The sequence below is a fragment of the Artemia sp. Qi Xiang Cuo genome, chromosome 4 (assembly GCF_049724085.1).
Source record: "Artemia sp. Qi Xiang Cuo chromosome 4, ASM4972408v1, whole genome shotgun sequence".
Taxonomy (NCBI): domain Eukaryota; kingdom Metazoa; phylum Arthropoda; class Branchiopoda; order Anostraca; family Artemiidae; genus Artemia; species Artemia sp. Qi Xiang Cuo.
In genome coordinates this window covers 20,540,933-20,560,566 of record NC_142797.1, presented here as the reverse complement: position 1 = coordinate 20,560,566, position 19,634 = coordinate 20,540,933, and the positions used below count along the sequence as shown (strand labels likewise).

General features: G+C 33.3%; 1 protein-coding gene across 1 annotated transcript in view; it reads right to left on the bottom strand.

The window, feature by feature from the left end:
* Positions 1-18,698, bottom strand: part of LOC148952870 (uncharacterized) — a 35,279-nt gene extending 16,581 nt beyond the window's left edge. The window contains exons 1-2 of the mRNA XM_089088138.1: positions 18,541-18,698; positions 17,848-18,267 (exon numbers count right to left, since the gene is read on the bottom strand). Of these exons, the coding sequence (XP_088944264.1) occupies positions 17,848-18,267; positions 18,541-18,695 (575 nt within the window). The 5' untranslated portion in view covers positions 18,696-18,698. The remainder of the gene's footprint in view (positions 1-17,847; positions 18,268-18,540) is intronic.
* Between the last annotated feature and the right edge of the window lie 936 nt (positions 18,699-19,634).

Here is a 19,634-nt window from a genome sequence, read left to right as displayed (position 1 = left end):
AAGGTAGGTGCAATCGCGGGTACACGACTGCAAAGAGAAATAACTTTAGTAAATTAGGAACTCTAAATAATAACTGATAAATTAAAATAAACCATCAAATGCACGATGATGCAACACACTTGTCTTTTGACAAGATAATGTAACAGAAGTATCTTCGGAAAAGTTGCTTCTCTAGGATATGAAGTAATATTTGACTGAGTTCGCTGAATAAGAGAGTTTAAATTGTGCAAGAACACAGTTTCCTCATATTCTTCAGCAGATAGTGTTTTTAAAGTATGTTCAGATACTGTCAAAAATATAGAAGACTTTTAGGGCAAGGACGTTGATTCGAAGATATTTATATTTCAATATATTCCATGTGTATTCAACTGGTCGCTTGAACACTGCCTATATACGGTGATAGGTAGTTTTGAAAGAAAAGCCAACCGTGATCCCCACAAAAACCATAAGAAGGAAGAAGGAATAAAAAGCAAGGTATCAAAGGACATGTGAAATATGTCTTCTGAAATGTAATTGGACATTTAATGATATAAACTGGTTACATTGTTACAAAGAAAAAGAAAAAAAAAGTTCGGCAAGGGAAAGCAAGTTGTCACCTGTACATCAGAAATTGCTATCTTAGAAGTCACATAATTGTGGAAACGTGGAGTCCAGAGAGTTTTCTATTATAATACCATATATGATGTTTGAAATTACTTCGTTTAAGCTCCAACATTTGGATTCCTCACTTCGATCATAAGGGAACAGTACCGTTGATTCCAATTGCATTTTTACTTCACCCAAACAGATCAACTAACTCACATAAAGAGCCCATTAAAGTTCTTATCAAGAAGGCGCTGATGATCACTTCACGTCAAAATACATTTGGCAGTGATAGAGAAAATGATATAGAGGTTGGTAGAAATAAAATAACTCCCTCTTATACAAGCTGATCATTACTGGCTATGCTATCGTATCAGTACTAAACATACACTTTAGAAAATGAATGCACCAACAGAGACATTAAGGTGGTCCGAGACAATATTCTTGTATTACTAAGATAAAAAAGTGAAGAGAAATATAATCAGAAAAAATTGTCAGGCTGTTAAAATGGTTAATCCAGCACTTGACTAATCAATTTTCAATGAAAATCAAGAAAAAAAGTTTTTCATAGTAAAGAACGAACCCTACTTTTGTGTATTGATTACCATTTTCAAAGAAATGTGGATGGCGCCACATCTTTTGGAAAATCCGGGATGCAGCGGTAGCTAGAAACCTAGTGAGAGACGATCACGCCTCAAAGTATAAAATGGATAACTCCTAAAACTAGAATCAAATCAAAAAACGAAATACACTAATAGAATTGCCTTGTCCGAAACCCTATATAGGAGACTTACCGTCCCTTGGCTTGAATAACAAGGGAAATATACTGGATTAAAAATAAAGAAAACCGGCTGCAACACGATATTCTGCATAAATGGCATCTTTTTTCTTTCTTTTTCTCCTCGGATAGCTTGGCACTGAAACATCATAGAGAGTAGTTTAATGGCTCATTTTAAAGGAAATTTGTGTGGTTAAAACCTTTTTTAATTAAAAAAAAAGTTTTAACATAAAATCAATTTTAACGAAACCCTATATAGGAGACTTACCGTCCCTTGGCTTGAATAACAAGGGAAATATACTGGCTTGAAAATAAGAAAAGTGGCTGCAACACGACATTCTGCATAATTGGCGTCTTTTTTCTTTCTTTCTTTTTTCCTCAGATAGCATGGCACTGAAATATCATAGATAGTAGTTTAATGGCTCATTTTAAAGGAAATTTGTGTGCTTAAAACCTTTCGTAATTAAAAAAAATAATTTTTAAAATAAAATCAATTTTAACGAAAAGCAGCATTTTTCTATAACACTAATAGCTTATATTATTAACATCAGGAATTTGTCACATCTACGTGCTTTTCTATTTTTTATATTAAAGAAAGAATTATATGAAGGATTGATATATTATATTCTAAATGTGGATTAATGTTATAGTAAAGAACAAACACTAGAGAACAGTAAAATTAGCGATTGGTACAACCTAGTAAAAGATGAAAACGGCCAATAGTAACCAAATCATGGTTTCAGTAGTAGTAGCATACTAGGAAAAGGTGAATCACTGCCCATAGTAGCAAAATATTTAAATGTGGGTTGCAGCGGTAGTTTATATTAAAGACAAACTATAGCAAATAGCAAGTTATTATATAGAGGATCAGTATAGTTAATTACAAATGGGGATTGTGTACGTTACATTAATATCATGGCTGTAGAGATAGCTGAAACTTAGTAAAGAACAAACCATGGCATATATTGAACTTAATTAGCTGCCTGATTCCAAATGAGGAAGAGTCATAGGCTTTTTCCTGTTTGTAATATTTTTAGCATAAAAGAAGAGATACGACAGAAAAAACATTAGTATGCTAAAAGGCTCAAAACATCAGTATTGCAATGACGTAATATGCCAACATAATTTTGAATTGAACTTAAAAAAATCTTAAAATTTTATTTTGTTAAATAAATGTTATCTATCTTAGTTTTCATTTCCAAATCTCTAAAGCAATTATGTAAACCGCAAAAATATTTATGGTGCTGTAAGGAGGCCTTAATTTTGTGTAATTTGGTAACTCAATTTTAGTAAAGCTTGGAATTCCCTTTTGATTCAATAGATCAGGAATAAAGCGACAATTTCAAATTAGCTTGAATTTGAAAATAGCTTCACTTTGCGTAATTAGTTATAAATCTTGTAGTGACACTTCTTTGTCCAAGTATCGAACGATCTTTGAACCCGTGAGAAATAGTTTAAGACCTAATTTAGGCCAGTTTGGTTATAAAACAAAAAGGAATGGAAGGCCTTGAAAGACTGGAAAAGAAACTACCTTTTAACAAAAAGTGGTTGATTGGCTAAGAGAGAGGGAAGGTCGCTAAATGGATCAAGTAGCAAAAGGAATATAACTTACGGATGAGAGAAAAACAGGAGTAGTTTTGCCTCGGAAACAAGGTAGTCTTTTTTGGAACTAACAGCGAGTAAGTGTTTTACTTTGTAATTAAGGTAGACTACCACTGTCTGTCTGAATTCTCCTTGGAGATAAAAGTTTGAAGATAAAATTAAAATAAGAAGAAAACCTCTAAAAGATTTCTGTCACTTGGAGATAACTTTAATACGTATATAGGAGACAAGAATAACAAATAGTGCTGAAGTCTAACATTTTACTATAAGTTGGTGATTTGGGTGTATAATTCGGTAGTATTTCCACTTAGACAAGGCTTGAGCCATTTGGACAAAACAGCATTCTAAGGTTAGAATAAGCTAAATCAAATTTCTTGCCAGAAATTTAAGCTTTGAATAACTGAGGGTTCAAAGAGAAAAGGAACCTTAACCAAGAAGTCAACGTTAGGAGAGCCCTTTGTGTTCCCCTTTTCAGCCTAGAGTTCCTTGGAACTTAGCTTGACTGTATAAAGACCTTATATCCGAAAATTGGAATTATCGGACAACAACATTACTTGCCCCCCCTTCTGTGCAATCTTCAGACGCTTATACGAAAGAGAACACTGTTCCCTTTTAATCATTCTTTCATTTCGTTAAACCCGTACTGCATGTTTATACAAAGGTGGCCTCGATGTTTATACAGATAGGTTAGGAAAAAGGGAATAATATTGTCAATTTAAGAATTTCCAGACCTTTATGCCCAGATATATCCAATTGAGAGTTTTCCCTGCTAAAGTTAAAGCTTACTAAAGGTCCAAGGAACACAAAACCCTTTTAAAGAAATAATAGCAAGGTCTCTTGGTTTGGGTTAATGTAAATTAGAATAAAATCAAGTACAGTTATTCCGAGCTTTGCTCAGCAACAGTTTGAACTATAGGATTTTAATACCCCAGAACTCAAGCCTTGACTAACTATTCAAGTGTAACGCTTTTAAGTAGAAAAATTCGATAGCCTAGAATTAACTTAATCTTTTTCTTTTCGGTAAACATTGGTGGATTGAACAAGTAGAACATAGACATTAGACCTAGAAGAGGTTTAGAAATATTCAACATAATTAGAATTAGAATAGTTTTCTTTTTTATCTTCTTTTGAAAGAAAAATCAGTTGTCACTGAATTCTGAGTACCGATTTCTTACGCAAAGCCTCAGTTTGTAACACGCTACCAAATTTTAGCCCTGATAGTAGGGGCAACCTTACAACTGGTCACAGTGGTACTCTAGTTCGGTGCAACTTTCGTTTAAGTGGGGGAGGATTAATAAAATTTTACAAATTTGGTAAAATTTAGTCCTCTGTTCCTCACAAGTAAGTGTGTGTTCAGTTTTCAAACCTATCAGAGACAGAAAAGTTTGAAAAAGTGTTCATTAAAGAAATTTTTTGACCTTAAAGGGAAGTTCAGACAGCCTTTTATCTTCCTAAGATTCTTTCTTTCTTCTCTTTTTCTTTCTCTTTGTTACAAATTCTAATGTCCGTATCGTCTGTAGCTTGCTTAGATTTTTTTTAATACTAGTGTCATAGTTTAATCATCTTCAAAAATTCAATCACACTATTAGCCTTGAGGGTTAATTTAAATCAAGATATTGAGCTAATTCTTACGCAATTTATAAAATAACTCATTTTAGCAGTTTGAAACAATTTAAAGGTTCAAAACGTTTCCCACATTAAGAGTTTATAAGGATAGAACAATCATGAGTTCAAATGAAAACAAAATGAAAGAGTTAGAAATCGCACTACAACAAGCGCAGTCTGGAATAAATGCTCTAGAAGGGCAATATAGAAATGCCACAGTCACAAGTAGGCTTCAAAGCCTATTTGTGGAGCAAGCGCCTCCCATCTCGTTACTGACATATCCGAATGAAACTCATTCATGGATTACCACCCTTAAACAAATACAAAGGAGTTTAGGGAAATATGATATTGCTAGGATAAATCAAGCTATTTGTTATACACGAGGAGAGATACAAAGATTCGCGACGAGCTTAGACATTCCTAAAATAAGAGATTTAGACCATTTAGAAAGACTTCTAAAAGAAGCCTTTTTACATGAAAAACCAGCCGCACAAAAACTACAAGAACTGCTCTCCGAGAAACAAAGGCCATCTGAGTTAGTGCACCAATTTTACTCTCGGATCAGGGGAAAGGCAATAGACTATGCAAAAAATTCTCCTGGTATAAGAGCAAATGACATTATGATGAATATTTTTAAAAGTGGCATGCTCCCTTCCATTGGAAGAAGAGTACTGGAACAATCTAAAGCCTCAGACGACCAGGAAGAATTATTAGCACTTGCAAAAGATTCGAAGCAACAGATCTAATATACAGGGACTTCTCGGATATGTCCTTGGGAGCAGCGGTAGTAGACTCAAGAGATAGGAATTCCACTAAAGAACCTTGAGTTAACCACAGAGTAGTATATAAAAATAACCAAAAGAAATGTTTGAACTGTGGAGAGTCTATCTATTTTAGAATAGATATGTCAAGACCAGCTAGGGGTAGTTATTCCAGGAATAAATTTAGTGAAAGAAAAAACGCTCGCATAAAATGCTGGACTTGCGGGGGTCCACATAGACATTCGGAATGCGAAAAACCTCCAACTTGTATCCGCTGTGGTGAAACAGGACACAAAGCAAGATATTGTTTATCCCCAGCACCTGTAAACCAACCCCAAGAAAATTTTAGGGCAATTTCTGCCGAAAACATTGCGGCCTCCAAGCGATGGTTAGGGAACCACTGGAAGGCACATGCCCAGGTTCCGTAGTTTTGTAGATATAGGTTAACCGTTAGGAGTAGACCTAGTGTGACTAGTAGTCACGGACATGTCATGACAGGTCATGTACTTCAGAGGGAGGTTGAGAGGACACCTCTCAAGGATGCGAAAATGGGTTACGTCCACCTCTTAAGGATGCGAAAAAGGGTTGCGTATATCTCTTAAGGAAGCAAAAAGGTTTGCATCCATAGGGATACGAAAAAGGGTTGTATCCCAACGCGCAAAGGCTGCATATGCATATACTCACAGAGTATTCATGATAATGAACCTGGATTGGAGTCTCACAGGCTAAAAATTGAGACAAAGAAAGCTAGCACAGTACTGAAATGGATTCTAAAGTAAGCAGGAGACCGGAAAATTTCCAAGATTTGACATTTGGGGTAGAGCTCAGAACCAAAAATTTCGAATTTAGGAAAGAAAAGAAATCCAATTTCTTAGAAAAGGTTAGGAGATCTCCGTTTGGTTCCCGTGAATGGCTTATTCTATACACTGGCTGATTCTGAAAAGAAAAACAAAAGACGTCAATTTAAGATCATTTTATCAAAAAAACTAGTTAAAGGAGTCATCCGTTTCTTGCATTCAAGTCCTTTTTTTCGGGGGGCCAAGATGGGAGCTGTCAAAACCTTAAATAAATTAAGACAATATGGTGTCTTTATATATATGTACTGCCAGGTTGAAGAGGCAGTAAAGAATTATGAACTCTGTTTGAGATTAGATAAAGTTAGCGTTAGTTACCCCACTCTTACAGATAATATTAAATAATATTTTCCCTTATGAACTCTTTCATATTCAGTCAAGTGATACCACAGGAAAATTGCAACTTAGCACGAATGGTGCCAAATGCACATTAGTAAAAATATAGTAGTTGCACAATCCAAAAAAAAAAAATTATGAGAGTAAATGCATTGCCCGTAAGATTTAGAGTATTGTTGAAAATAAAAAGCACTGCCGATAGGATTTAAAATATCCGCCAAATAAAGGATAAGAATTATAGGAATCATATAAGAGACTCCTTATAATGCAGCCACACACTAAATTAAAGTAGTAATAGTTTGTGATTTTGCTTTCTTCAACAAAGGAGATGAGTTCAGAAAATGCAAAAGGTTCGAAATTTTCATAAATCGTAATTTTAAAAAAAATAGAGAACGGGTACAGATTTGTTTTTCCTTTCATTGTAGAATGTATTTGCCTTTGATTTTTCAAGTCTTCCATTGTTACTAGACCTTTTGGCACCTTTAAATATCTTTTCGAGTATTCAATTATAATTTGAAAAAAAATTGTGAATAAAGTTTGAAAAGGCCCAAATAAGAACATAGCATTCAGCTGTTCGTAGAGGTCAATTAGTATATCTTCCTTTTCTTAAATCTGTGCTCAATTTTAAACTTAAAGTAATCAAAGAGTCGACTTATCTGTGCTTAGCAACACGAGAGCAGGGGTTTTATTTCGGACGCCGCGAAACGACAAAAAGACCCGTAGATTAAAAATAGGAAACGACAAAAAAAAACCGTATATTAAAAAAATATTAGGAAGACGAAATTGAATATTTACCTTTTATTTACTTTTAGAATAGGTTTAGTTCAACAACTGGCCTAGAAGTGAGGCAAATACGAGTTTCCTTGCAAGAAGAAAAAGCGAAGGATGTAACAACAGATTGGACATCGACGTATAACATTTTTACACTCTTTATATATATAATAGGATTTCTTTCAGTAGGACTGATATTCAGAAAATTAAGAAATTTATATTATCGAGACCAAAAGCCTAAAGGGTTCAATTTAGAAGTAGTATAAGGAGAAATTGAGTTACAATGGATCTTAGTAAATTTGTGTTTCCTTTCGTTTATTCCTTTTAAAACAAAAGTTATACTAAGATTTTAAGTGGCGGAGATTGTAAGGAGGCCTTAAATTTGTGAAATTTGGTAACTCAATTTTATTAAAGCTTGGAGTTCCCTTTCACTTCAATAGATCAGAAATAAAGCGACAATTTCAAATTAGCTTGAATTTGAAAATAGTTTCACTTTGCGTTACTAGTCATAAATCTTGTAGTGACACTTCTTTGTCCAAGGATCGAACGATCTTTGAACCCCTGAGAAATATTTTAAGACCTAATTTAGACCAGTTTTGTTATAAGACAAAAAGGAATGCAAGGCCTTGAAAACCTGTAAAAGAAACTACTTTTTAACAAAAAGTGTTTGATTGGTTAAGAGAGAGGGAAGGTCAATGAACGGATCAAGTAGCAAAAGAAATAAAACTTACGGATGAGAGACAAATCGGGGTAGTTTATCCTCGGAAACAAGGTAGTCTTTTTTGGAACTTAACGGCGACTAATTATTTTACTTTGTAATTAAGGTAGACTACCATTGTATGTCTGAATTCCCTTGGAGATAAAAGTTTGGAGATAAAATTACAATAAGAAGAAAACCTCTAAAAGATTTCTGTCACTTGGAGATAACTTTAATACGTATATAGGAGACAAGAATAACAACTAACGCTGAAGTCTAACATTTTACTATAAGTTGGTGATTTGGGTGTATAATTCGGTAGTATTTCCAATTAGGAAAGGCTTGGGCCATTTGTAAAAAACAATATGTTAAGGTTAGAATAATCGCATTTAAATTGATTGTGTGACATACATGCTTCGAATAACTGAAGAATTAAAGAGGAAAGGAACATTAAAAAAGAAGCCAAAATTAGAAGAGCCCTTTGTGTTCCCCTTTTTCAGCCTAGAGTTCCTTAGAACTTAGCTTGACTGCATAAAGACCTTATATCCAAAAATTGGAATTATCGGACAACAACATTACTTGCCCCCCCCCCCTTCTGTGCAATCTTCAGACGTTTATACGAAGGAGAACACTGGTCCCTTTTTAATCATTCTTTCATTTCTTTAAACCCGTACTGCCTGTTTATACAAAGCTGGTCCCGATGTTTATACAGATAGGTTAGGAAAAAGGGAATAATATTGTCAATTTAAGAATTTCCAGACCTTTATGCCCAGATATATCCAATTGAGAGTTTTCCCTGCTAAAGGTAAAGCTTACTAAAGGTCCAGGGAACACAAAGCCCTTTTAAAGAAATAATAAGAGGATCTCTTGGTTTGGGTTAATGTAAATTAAAATAAAATCAGGTATAGTTACCCCGAGATTGTCTCAGCAATAGTTTGAACTAAAGGATTTTAATGCCCCAGAACTGAAGCCTTGACTAACTATTCAAGAATAACTCTTTTAAGTAGAAACATTCAGTAGCATAGAATTAACATAATCTTTTTCTTTTCGGTGAACATTGGTGGATTAAACAAGTAGACCATAGACATTAGACCTAGGAGAGGTTTAGAAATATTAAACATAATCAGAATTGGAATATTTTTCTTTTATCTTCTTTTGCAATAAAAATCAGTTGTCACTGAATTCTGAGTACCGATTTCTTACCCAACGCCTCAGTTTATAACATGCTACCAAATTTATTAGCCCTGATAGTAGGGGTAACCTTACAGTGTCTCATCAAAAAAAAAAAATTTATATTAAATTTAGAGAAATACCTGAAAATTTTAAAAGAAGTTTTATTTTCTATTAGGTTAAATCCACTTCTAGCATAAAAGGAAAGATACAACAGAACAAACACAAGTAAGCTTACAGTTTTCAACGTAACTAGTTATGTAATGAGGCTCACTCAATGGATGATATATCTGTCAAAGTAATCTGTAACATAGTTCAAGGAAAAGTTTAATCCATTAGAATCACGGCCAGTCCCTGTTTACTTAACTACAGTTAAACTGATGACTCAAGAGGGTGCCACTGTTTTCAATCAACACAAAATAATAAAAAAAAACTATGAAGAACAAAATGAAAGGAAGAAATAGAAAGGGGCCAAGATAGACCAGTAGCAATGAGCTGTCTGAGCAAAACGTGGTAACAATTTTTCTCCAAGTTATATTTTTATCGAAATTAATCTTTTTTTTGAGAGACCGGCACCAAACTTTTAGAAGACTAATTGTTCTCAGACAGAATTATATACAACAATTTCTGTTCGTATTGAGTTTTAATGTCGCTCCTTACTTTTAGTTAAAAAAAACTTGCTTTTTAAATTTATTTCTGATGAACAGGCATACCAAAAGAATCGTATGTTTACGCTAGTTCCAAAAATAAAACTCATTAAGTTTAATCAAACCCATAAAAAGTTACGAGCCGGAGAAAATTAGCCCAATTATCAAAAAAAGAAGGGAAAACCTCAAAAATACAACCAATCTTAATGAAAATCACACCATCAGTTTTAGCATATGAGACAACCTTACTGAAGAGAGGTTTCAAGCTCCTATATACAAATTAAATGAAAAAAATAAGAGTTGTTTTAACTGAAAGTAAAGAGTGATATTAAAGCTTAAAACGAACAGAAATAATTCCTTATACGAAAAAGACCGTCCCCTCCTCAACGCCCCGCTCTTTACACTAAAGATCGCCTCTTTGTCACAACTGTACTTAAAAAACTTTAGTGTAAAGAGTGGGGCGTTGAGGAGGGGACATTCTTTTTCATACAAATAAAAAATTTGGTTCGTTTCGAGTTATAATGTCGCTCCTTACTTTTAGATTAAGAAAAAAACCTGCTTTTTTAATTTAATATCTGAACGAACAGGCATATCAAAAGAATTGAATGTTTACGCTAATTCCAAGTATCTAAAGCTCATAGAGTTTATTCACACCCATCAAAAGTTAAGAGCCGGAGAAAATTAGCCCAATTATCAAAAAAGGAAGAGAAAACCTCAAAAATCCAACCAATCTTAATGAAAATCACACCATCAGTTTTAGCATATGAGACAACCTTACTGAAGAGAGGTTTCAAGCTCCTATATACAAATTAAAAGAAAAAAATAAGTTGTTTTAACTGAAAGTAAAGAGTGATATTAAAGCTTAAAACGAACAGAAATAATTCCTTATACGAAAAAGACCTTCCCCTCCTCAACGCCCCGCTCTTTACACTAAAGATCGCCTCTTTGTCACAACTGTACTTAAAAAACTTTAGTGTAAAGAGTGGGGCGTTGAGGAGGGGACATTCTTTTTCATACAAATAAAAAATTTGGTTCGTTTCGAGTTATAATGTCGCTCCTTACTTTTAGATTAAGAAAAAAACCTGCTTTTTTAATTTAATATCGGAACGAACAGGCATATCAAAAGAATTGAATGTTTACGCTAATTCCAAGTATCTAAAGCTCATAAAGTTTATTCACACCCATCAAAAGTTAAGAGCCGGAGAAAATTAGCCCAATGATCAAAAAAGGAAGGGAAAATCTCAAAAATCCAACCAATCTTAATGAAAATTACACCATCAGTTTCAGCATATCAGACAACCCTACTGAAGAGAGGTTTCAAGCTCCTATATACAAATTAAATTTAAAAAAAGAAAGTTTTTCTAACTGAAAGTAAGGAGCAATATTACTTTTAGGACAAAAACTTGTTTTTCTTATCTAACTACTATCCAGATTAACAGAAATGACTATTATACCATTCTTGAGTTGCCCTTAAATAGTGATTCTTCTTCACTTGACAACCTCTTTCAAAACCTCTTTTTCAATTACCTTTTACTGTTGGTCGTGGTTCGTTCTTTACTAGGTTGCAGTCCATCTATGATCTCAGAAAAGAAACATTAAGAATAAAAGTGAACTAGAATGTATATAGAGGGGTGGTGGTGGTAGTGTTAAGATGAAGCATAGTATAGTGCTAAAAACATTGCCAGTTGATGATTTACTTATGCAAGTAGCAAGGGGGATTGATGATTCTGACCAAAAAGGCGACAGCCAAACAGATAATTTGTGATTGAACCAGTCCTCCTAGTTTTCTACAATTTCTGTTATATGTTGTAAATCCAGGAAAAAACAAACAACAACTATGAGATTGCTCCTTACTAAGTATATGCTATTCCGCAAATTAGGCACAAAATTTCTAATGCTTTAAACTTATTATGCCCATTTTGTTGGTTTGTATGCTAGCTGCAATCACAGGTTACTCCTTCAACCATTTAGTTTTGAAATATTTAATAAGCCATTATTGAGTCATTCCCTAGAGAGAGGCAGAACGTGTTCACTTCTGTATTTTATTTCTTTTGTTCAGCTGCCTCAATTGTATTTTTGTGGCTCGATTCTTCGCTCAATTCTTCTGATAATATTGGGTAGTTTTCACTTTCGGCAGAGACAGTCTCTAGATAGGGGTAAAACGTTTCCATGTACAAGAAACTTAAACAGGTCAGTGCCGCAAGTTTTATGCCCCAGTGGGAGCAAAGCAACGCACAACTCCAGACGACAAAATGTAGATATAACGTTCTTATTTTCAGTATCTCTTCGAAACTAAATGCATCGATTCTCACCTTATGAGCAACTTCTTTGACTTTATCGAACAGAAGATTCATAGCACTTTTTCTATTACTTTTCATTTTCTGACTGAATTTTTTAACAAACTCTTCAACATTGATCATAGAGCAAGTTAACGTTTCTCCTGTTTTTATTGTAGCCTGAGCCATATAAAGATAGCCATATTGAACCATAAGAATAAAAAATACTAAAGCTTTTAAAAAGCCACCGCAAGTGATTAACAGTAGGTCCAGTCCCACGAAGGAAATAAGAAGAAATAACATTTCATTTTTAACCTTAAGACCAAACATAATTAATGTTTCTTATTATGAACTTTTATATCAGGGTGGTGGCTTGAAATTTTCACGAATAATCTTTTTTGGGACTAAAAAAAAATTATCAACCGTTTAGGAAAATTTTAAATTTGCCATAATTCTTTCCTAGAAAAGAATATTTTGCTATTTTGAAGTTATAACACAAACTTTGTCAACTATTAAAATTACTTAGGAAAAAATGTTAAAGTTTCTTCTCCAAGACCTTTGTCAACGTCATTAAGAATGTTTTATTTTCTCATAATGTCATGGTAAGTGTTATGGCATATCCCGTTGTTTGGTAGTTTTAACTTTTTTTTTATTTATTTGAAACTTTATATGCAAACTAGAGTTTGTGCTATTATCGGTTTCCTGAAAATAGCTTCCAAGTGTATATATTTTTAATTTGAATGAAAAAATCGTACATGGGCTTAGACTATTTGAATTTTCACAAGAAAATATGACTGAACTACGTAAACGATTTTAAACTATTTTGTACAAAAAACATTGAATAACACAATAGAAACATGGTGTTACGGAAATCATACTGAAATTCGTTTTTTGAAATCAGGGCTGGGTCTATATTTGGGTTTAGCAGCTTCATAACTTTTGTGCCCAAGAATATTATAAGTCAGAGGCAGTTTAGTACCAGTGCCCAAGTAGAGGGCCATAGGCCTTCATCGTAATATTTTTTTTTGTCCTTTTGTCACTTCCTATGGAAGAGGTATCGAAGAAAATTTAGAGGGGGGTCATTTAATAAAAATGAAAATTATAGTCCCCTTTTGAAGAGTCAAAAGTGACTGAAGGGTATTCAAAACCCTCCAGTGCAGTTTTTGCTGAAAAACCAACTTCAGTAATCCCTGAACTGCCATAACAAAATTTTTAGATATGTATTTCTAATGTAAAATGTGTTACGAAGGGGGAGGGGGCTTTTTATGTTTTAATTTTCATCTTTTTTTTGTCTCCCAACCACTTCAAATAGAAGGAATTATCGTTGAGGTTAAGAAAGGGCTCAATCAATTGGATATTGTTACTAAGTGTATACTTAATAGGCTACATATAACGTTGAAATTGGTGAACTCTTTGTTGGGTCTTCTCTTAGCTCCCTTTTACAAGAAAATAAATAATAAAAAAAACTAATCCGGGTTGCAGCGGTAGCTAGCAACCTAGTAAGAGACGATCACGTCCAATGTTAAGAAATATAAAAACCCATATAGTCCTAAAAAAGGAGTCAGATCAAAACAAAAAGTACACCATTAGAACCGCCTTGTCCGAAACCCTTTGAAAGGAAACTTACCGCCCTTTGGCTTGAACAGAAGGGAAATATATTGGCTTGAAAATCAAGAAAACTGGCAGCTACTACAACATTCTGCCTAAACGGGATATTTTTTTCTTTTTTTCTTCTTTTCCAGAGATAGCTTGGCACTGGAACATCGTAGATAGTTGTTCAATGGCACATTTTAAAGGAAATTAATTGGGTTAAAAATCTATAGTAACTAAAATAAATTATTTCTAAAAGAGAATAAATTTTTCCACCAAAAACTGCATTTTTGATGTCTTTCCATACTGCAGTCTTTTCAAAGATATTTGGATTTTGAAGCAATCAAACAGTTCATGTTAATGAACTTTATAGTAATTTACATTAAAAGACGATCACTGAAATAACAAACCATTCCATACATTGGACTTAGTTAGCTACTTGATTGTTTGAGTTTCGTCTCTTACTATTTAAAAGAAGAAAAAGCCGTAGGCTCTTTCCTGTTTGTATTTATAGTTAAAAAACGAACTCAAGTCCAAAGAAACTGAACCCTGTGGTTCATTCATATTATCTTCATTATTTTAGCTAATTATAATAAAGAACGACCTCTTGCCTATACTAAATTATATAGGCCACTTAACTATAGTATAGGTTAGTAAATCTCTGAAATAAAAAACCATTCCATACATTGGACTTAGTTAGCTACTTGATTGTTTGAGTTTCGTCTCTTACTATTTAAAAGAAGAAAAAGCCGTAGGCTTTTTCCTGTTTGTATTTATAGTTAAAAAACGAACTCAAGTCCAAAGAAACTGAACCCTGTGGTTCATTCATATTATCTTCATTATTTTAGGTGGAATGTAAATAAACAAGTTTCTTTTTTAAATTTTAAATTGAAAAGATAGTGCTTTTAATTCAACATATTAAAAGTTTTACAATAAAGAACGACACTTAGCCCATGTTAACTGAAACATAAATAGGGATTATGTAATTTCCATCATTTTAATAAAGAACGCCCTCTTGTCTAAACTAAATTTTGTACGCCACTTAATTATAGTATAGGTTAGTAATTCCACAGATAGCTGGCACTGGAACGTCGTAGAGAGTTGTTCAATGGCTCATTTTAAAGAAAATTAACGGGTTAAAAACCTTTTGTAATTAAAACAAATTATTTTTAAAATAGAATCAGTTTTTTTGCAAAAAATGTATAATAAAGAACGACCTCTTGCCTATACTAAATTTTATAGGCCACTTAACTATAGTATAGGTTAGTAAAGTTTTATAGTCAAGAACGAGTTTTTGACCGAATTTTTACATCAAAAGACGATCATTGGAATATCAAACCATTGCATACATTGGAATTAGTTTTTATAGTAAAGAACGGCATCTAACCAATGTTAACTGGAAAATAAATGGGGATTATGTAATTTTCATCGGGATCATTGAAAGTAAGGAGCAACATTAAACTTAAAACGAAGAGAAATCACTCCGTATATGTGGGGGCTGCCCCTCTTCTTACCGCTCTCTTAAAACGACAGTTTTTAAAGAAATTTAAAAAAGCATCTGATTCTAATTAAACGGCCCTAGTGCTTCAGGAATCGTTCTTAAAACAAGTAAGACAAAATGATCTAACTTTAGTGTAAAGAGCAGGGTATTGAGAAGAGGGTGGCTGAGAAGGGTATTGACAAGTAGCCGCCTGAAAAATACTCCTTAACATACTTTCCTTTGAAGAAATACCTGTTTTTATTTATTTTCTGATCTTTTTTCAGGTCATTGGGGATTCCTCCCTGTGTAGAGCATATTTTCTGGACCCCCCCCCCCCCCCTAATAGAAAAATTCCCCCGCAGAAAGTTTTCCCATAGAGAATTTTCCCCATCATAGACGTTTCCTCCATTGATATTTTTTCCCGGGGAAAATCTCCCCCACCACCTAAAAATTCCCAGAGAATTCCAACTCCACTGAAAATCTTCCCTGGACATTTCCCCCAAAGCATTTACACATGTAAAATGTGGTCACCAACAAAAAAGTTAGACAAATAAAACGAATTTTGTATACAAAATCTGGCAAATTGTATAAGATTTTCGCTAGAAAGCTAATCTCCGAAAACTTCCATCCCAGAGGGGATTTTTCCCCGTAGAAAATCTATCCCCAGAAAATCTCCCCCCGCCCACTTAAAATATCAGAAGCCTACACTTCCCTATAACAAACACTATATGTAAACAATGTGCAAATTTCATAACTTGCGACTCTTCCTTCGGTGGTTCTGGGGGGAGAGGGTCATGTCATCTCTAGACACATAGTTATTGTACCTTTAAAATAAAAAGATATCTTGAAGAATTCGTTTCCAGTAGAGTTCCAACGGAATGGTTTAGCTATAAGCTTGGGGTATAAAAATAAATATTGTGTCTAACTCCTCGCATTGCGCTAAAACGGCCTTTTTTTTAATCTAAGCTGTTTGTATTTCATTTTATTTAAAAATAAAAAAAATTGTCAGTTCAAATGTTTCGAAAGAAAATCAGTAAATAAAAGACTTGCAATTAGAATCTGGCTTTTAGTTTATGCAATTGAATAAATTTTATTCAAATAAATTAATAAATTTGGGCAATTAAAAATAAGTCTTTTTCATTCGTAAAGAATTTTTTTTTATCTTCTCGTTTTCCCTTATAAGAATCCATATTATGGCCTACTATTTATATGTTGGACAATTATTTTTTTTTTAAATAATAAACACCCTTTTGAAAATCTGGACACATGTTATATCCCCTGATTTAATTTTACACCTTCTTAAGTTTCTTTGAAAATTAAAACTTAATATCCTCCATAAAACTTCGTATCTATGCTATTTTGACAATTTGGATACACTTACACTGTTTTGATTTAGGTCAACTGTAAGAACAGAAGCAGTAAGAGTCGTAGCCCTGAAAGTTTCAACTCAATACCCTCAGTCGTTCTTGAGACGTCTTATTGACAACCAGCATACACATAGTGCTTTTTGATTTAGTTATAAAGCAACTTTAACTTTCTGTGAAAGTTTTTACTTTATACCCTATTCTATACCCTATTCCTACCTGTATATTTGACAGCCTGGATGCATTTTTCCTCTTAATATTTCCTAAAAATTTTCACCTCAATATCCTCAGTCTTAGTAGTAGTTACTATCACAGCAGTAGTTCTAATAACAGTAGTAGTAGCATTAGAAGTAGTAGTGTTCAAATATTGTCTTTTTGGTCAATTGATTATCCCCCTCATCATTCCCTGAAAGTTCCAACTTAATACTGCGATTATGGAAATTGAGAGACTACCCTTGAATTTTAAATAAGATATAGGAGATACGTCAGTTATAAAAGTCTTAGTCCGACCTATTATGTGAAAAGAAAAATTTAAGTTAATCATCGTTGTACACAGACTATGTACTGTGCACGAAGATGCAGTTTTTTTTTGTCAAAATATTGATTTTATTTTAAATATTGTGTTTTGTTAATTACAACAGGCACTAGAAACAACGACTTCCTTTAGAATGATTCCTTAAACAGCTCTTTGTGATGTTCCAGTGCCCCGCTAGCTGGGGAGGAAAAAATGGAAAGAAAAGAGGGCACAACAAAGCTACCCATGCAAAAAATGTGATTTTCCTTCTTCTTCAAGCCATGGGACTGTAATTTCCTGTATCGGGTTTGCAATGGCGATTCCTATGGCTTATTTTTTTTTATCCGATTTGTTTACAAAGCAACTAATTTAAAGTTATTATATTCCAAAGTTCATCCAAAACTAGTTAGCAGCTACTGTTACGCTCACGATTGTTGACAGGAGCTTGAAACCTCTGTAGTATGTTCCTCTGATATGCAGGTGGTTTTCATTGACAAGATCGTTTGACTTTCTGGGGTGTTCCTTGCTTCTTTTCGAAATGAGGCTTATTTTCTCAGGCTCATAGGTTTTAATGGGTAATTATTATAAATAAACTTCAAGTAAAAGTAGAGCTATAATTAAACAAGAGGAGTTAAAGGTAAATCATATAATTTAATTGAAACTTAAAACAAACAGATATTTAAATGTCATACCCGAAAGATAGAAATCACCACAAAAATTGACTAGGGGTAATATTCTGTATTAATTTTGCTTTCTTGAGATTTATATGGTTGTCCACCAATGTGTGGTCTCACTTCTCATATGCCTAGTGCAATCAGACTTGCTAGCAAATTTCTTTTTGCATACTTCACATTCATAGGGTTTTTCTCCATTATGAGTTCTCATATGTATAGCCAAATGGGAATTCTTAGAAAATTTCTTTTTACACGCTTCACATTCATAGGGTCTTTCTTCTTTGTGAGTTCTCATATGCTTAGTCAAATTGGAATTCGAAGAAAATTTCTTTTTACACGCTTCACATTCATAGGGTTTTTCTTCATTGTGAGTTCTCATATGCTGAGCCAAGTTAGAATTTGAAGAAAATTTCTTTTTGCATGTAGCACATTTATGTGCATTTTCATCGGTGTGTTTTCTCATATGTACATTCAAGCTAGAATTTGAAGTAAATTTCTTTTTGCACACTTCACATTCATGCAGTTTTTCACCAGTATGGGTTCTCATATGTATATTCAAGTACCGTCTCCGTAAAAATTTCTTTTTGCATACTTCACATACTACTATACACTTCTTGTTGTATTTTTCATACAACAAGGTACAAGCTTTACTACTTACTTCTGATGTCCCTGCATGTGTCTGGGTTTGTTGTTTGATGTCTACATGATCATTTGAACATTGAGACCGATTGAATTCCTTCTCTAAGTCCTGTAGTTTGTCATCTTGGTTTGTAATATTAGTCGTTCCGCTCATTAGCTGAGAATCCTGGTCAATACCAAAGTTTCCATTGAGTAACCACTCTAAGGCAGAAAAAGTTTCGAAGTAAAGTTGTATGTCTTCTTGGCTTGTAAAATCAGTCGCTCCACTCAGAAGCTGCGAATTTGGGTCAGTGCCAAAGTTCCCATAAATTGGAGCCATATCACTGAATATATAATGCTGGCAGTTTATATTCATACTTGTTATTTTTGTATACTTATATAAATGTTTGCTTTTCAAATAAAGAATAATAGATCTTTCTAGACAGCGCTTGTTTTTATGCTATGAATGACGTCATTGGTGCAGATTATGGTGTGGTTTTTCATGTCATGTCATTTACAGATGCAACATAAATGCAGCCTTTTATATTAGTAGATGACGTCATTACAGCACTGATATATATAAATATGACGTCACTCATGTGCATTTTTCTCTCCAAAATTAAAGCTCTTAACGAATTTTCTCCAACTTGTGACCGTTTTTTCAGGCCAGAAAATCTCAGGATGCCAATTTTCCAAAAAAAGAAGCTGTTTTCGAAAAAAATATATACATACATAAATAAATGAATATACAAGTATTGCACATTTAAAGATAAATATAAAGATAGCATATTATATATATATATATATATATATATATATATATATATATATATATATATATATATATATATATATATATATATATATATATATATATATATATATATATATATATATATATATATATATATATATATATATATTCTCTCTCTCTCTCTCTCTCTCTCTCTCTCTCTCTCTCTTTTTATTTTATTTAATATATTTTTCTTTAAGTTTTTTTTTTTTTTTCTTTCTGTGGTACCGGGATACTGATGGACGGTGCTCCGGCACGGCTACGTGGCAGGCTTTTATTATATATATATATATATATATATATATATATATATATATATATATATATATATATATATATATATATATATATATATATATATATACATGGTACCGGGATACTGATGGATTTGCCTCCGGCACGGCTACGTGGCAGGCTTTTATATTTTGATTGTCATTGTCTTCTAACCGAGGTTGTTGTCCTAGTGAAGCTTTGTTGTCCCAAAACTCGCATAAAACTTGAAAAGCTGATTCGCAAAGCTAA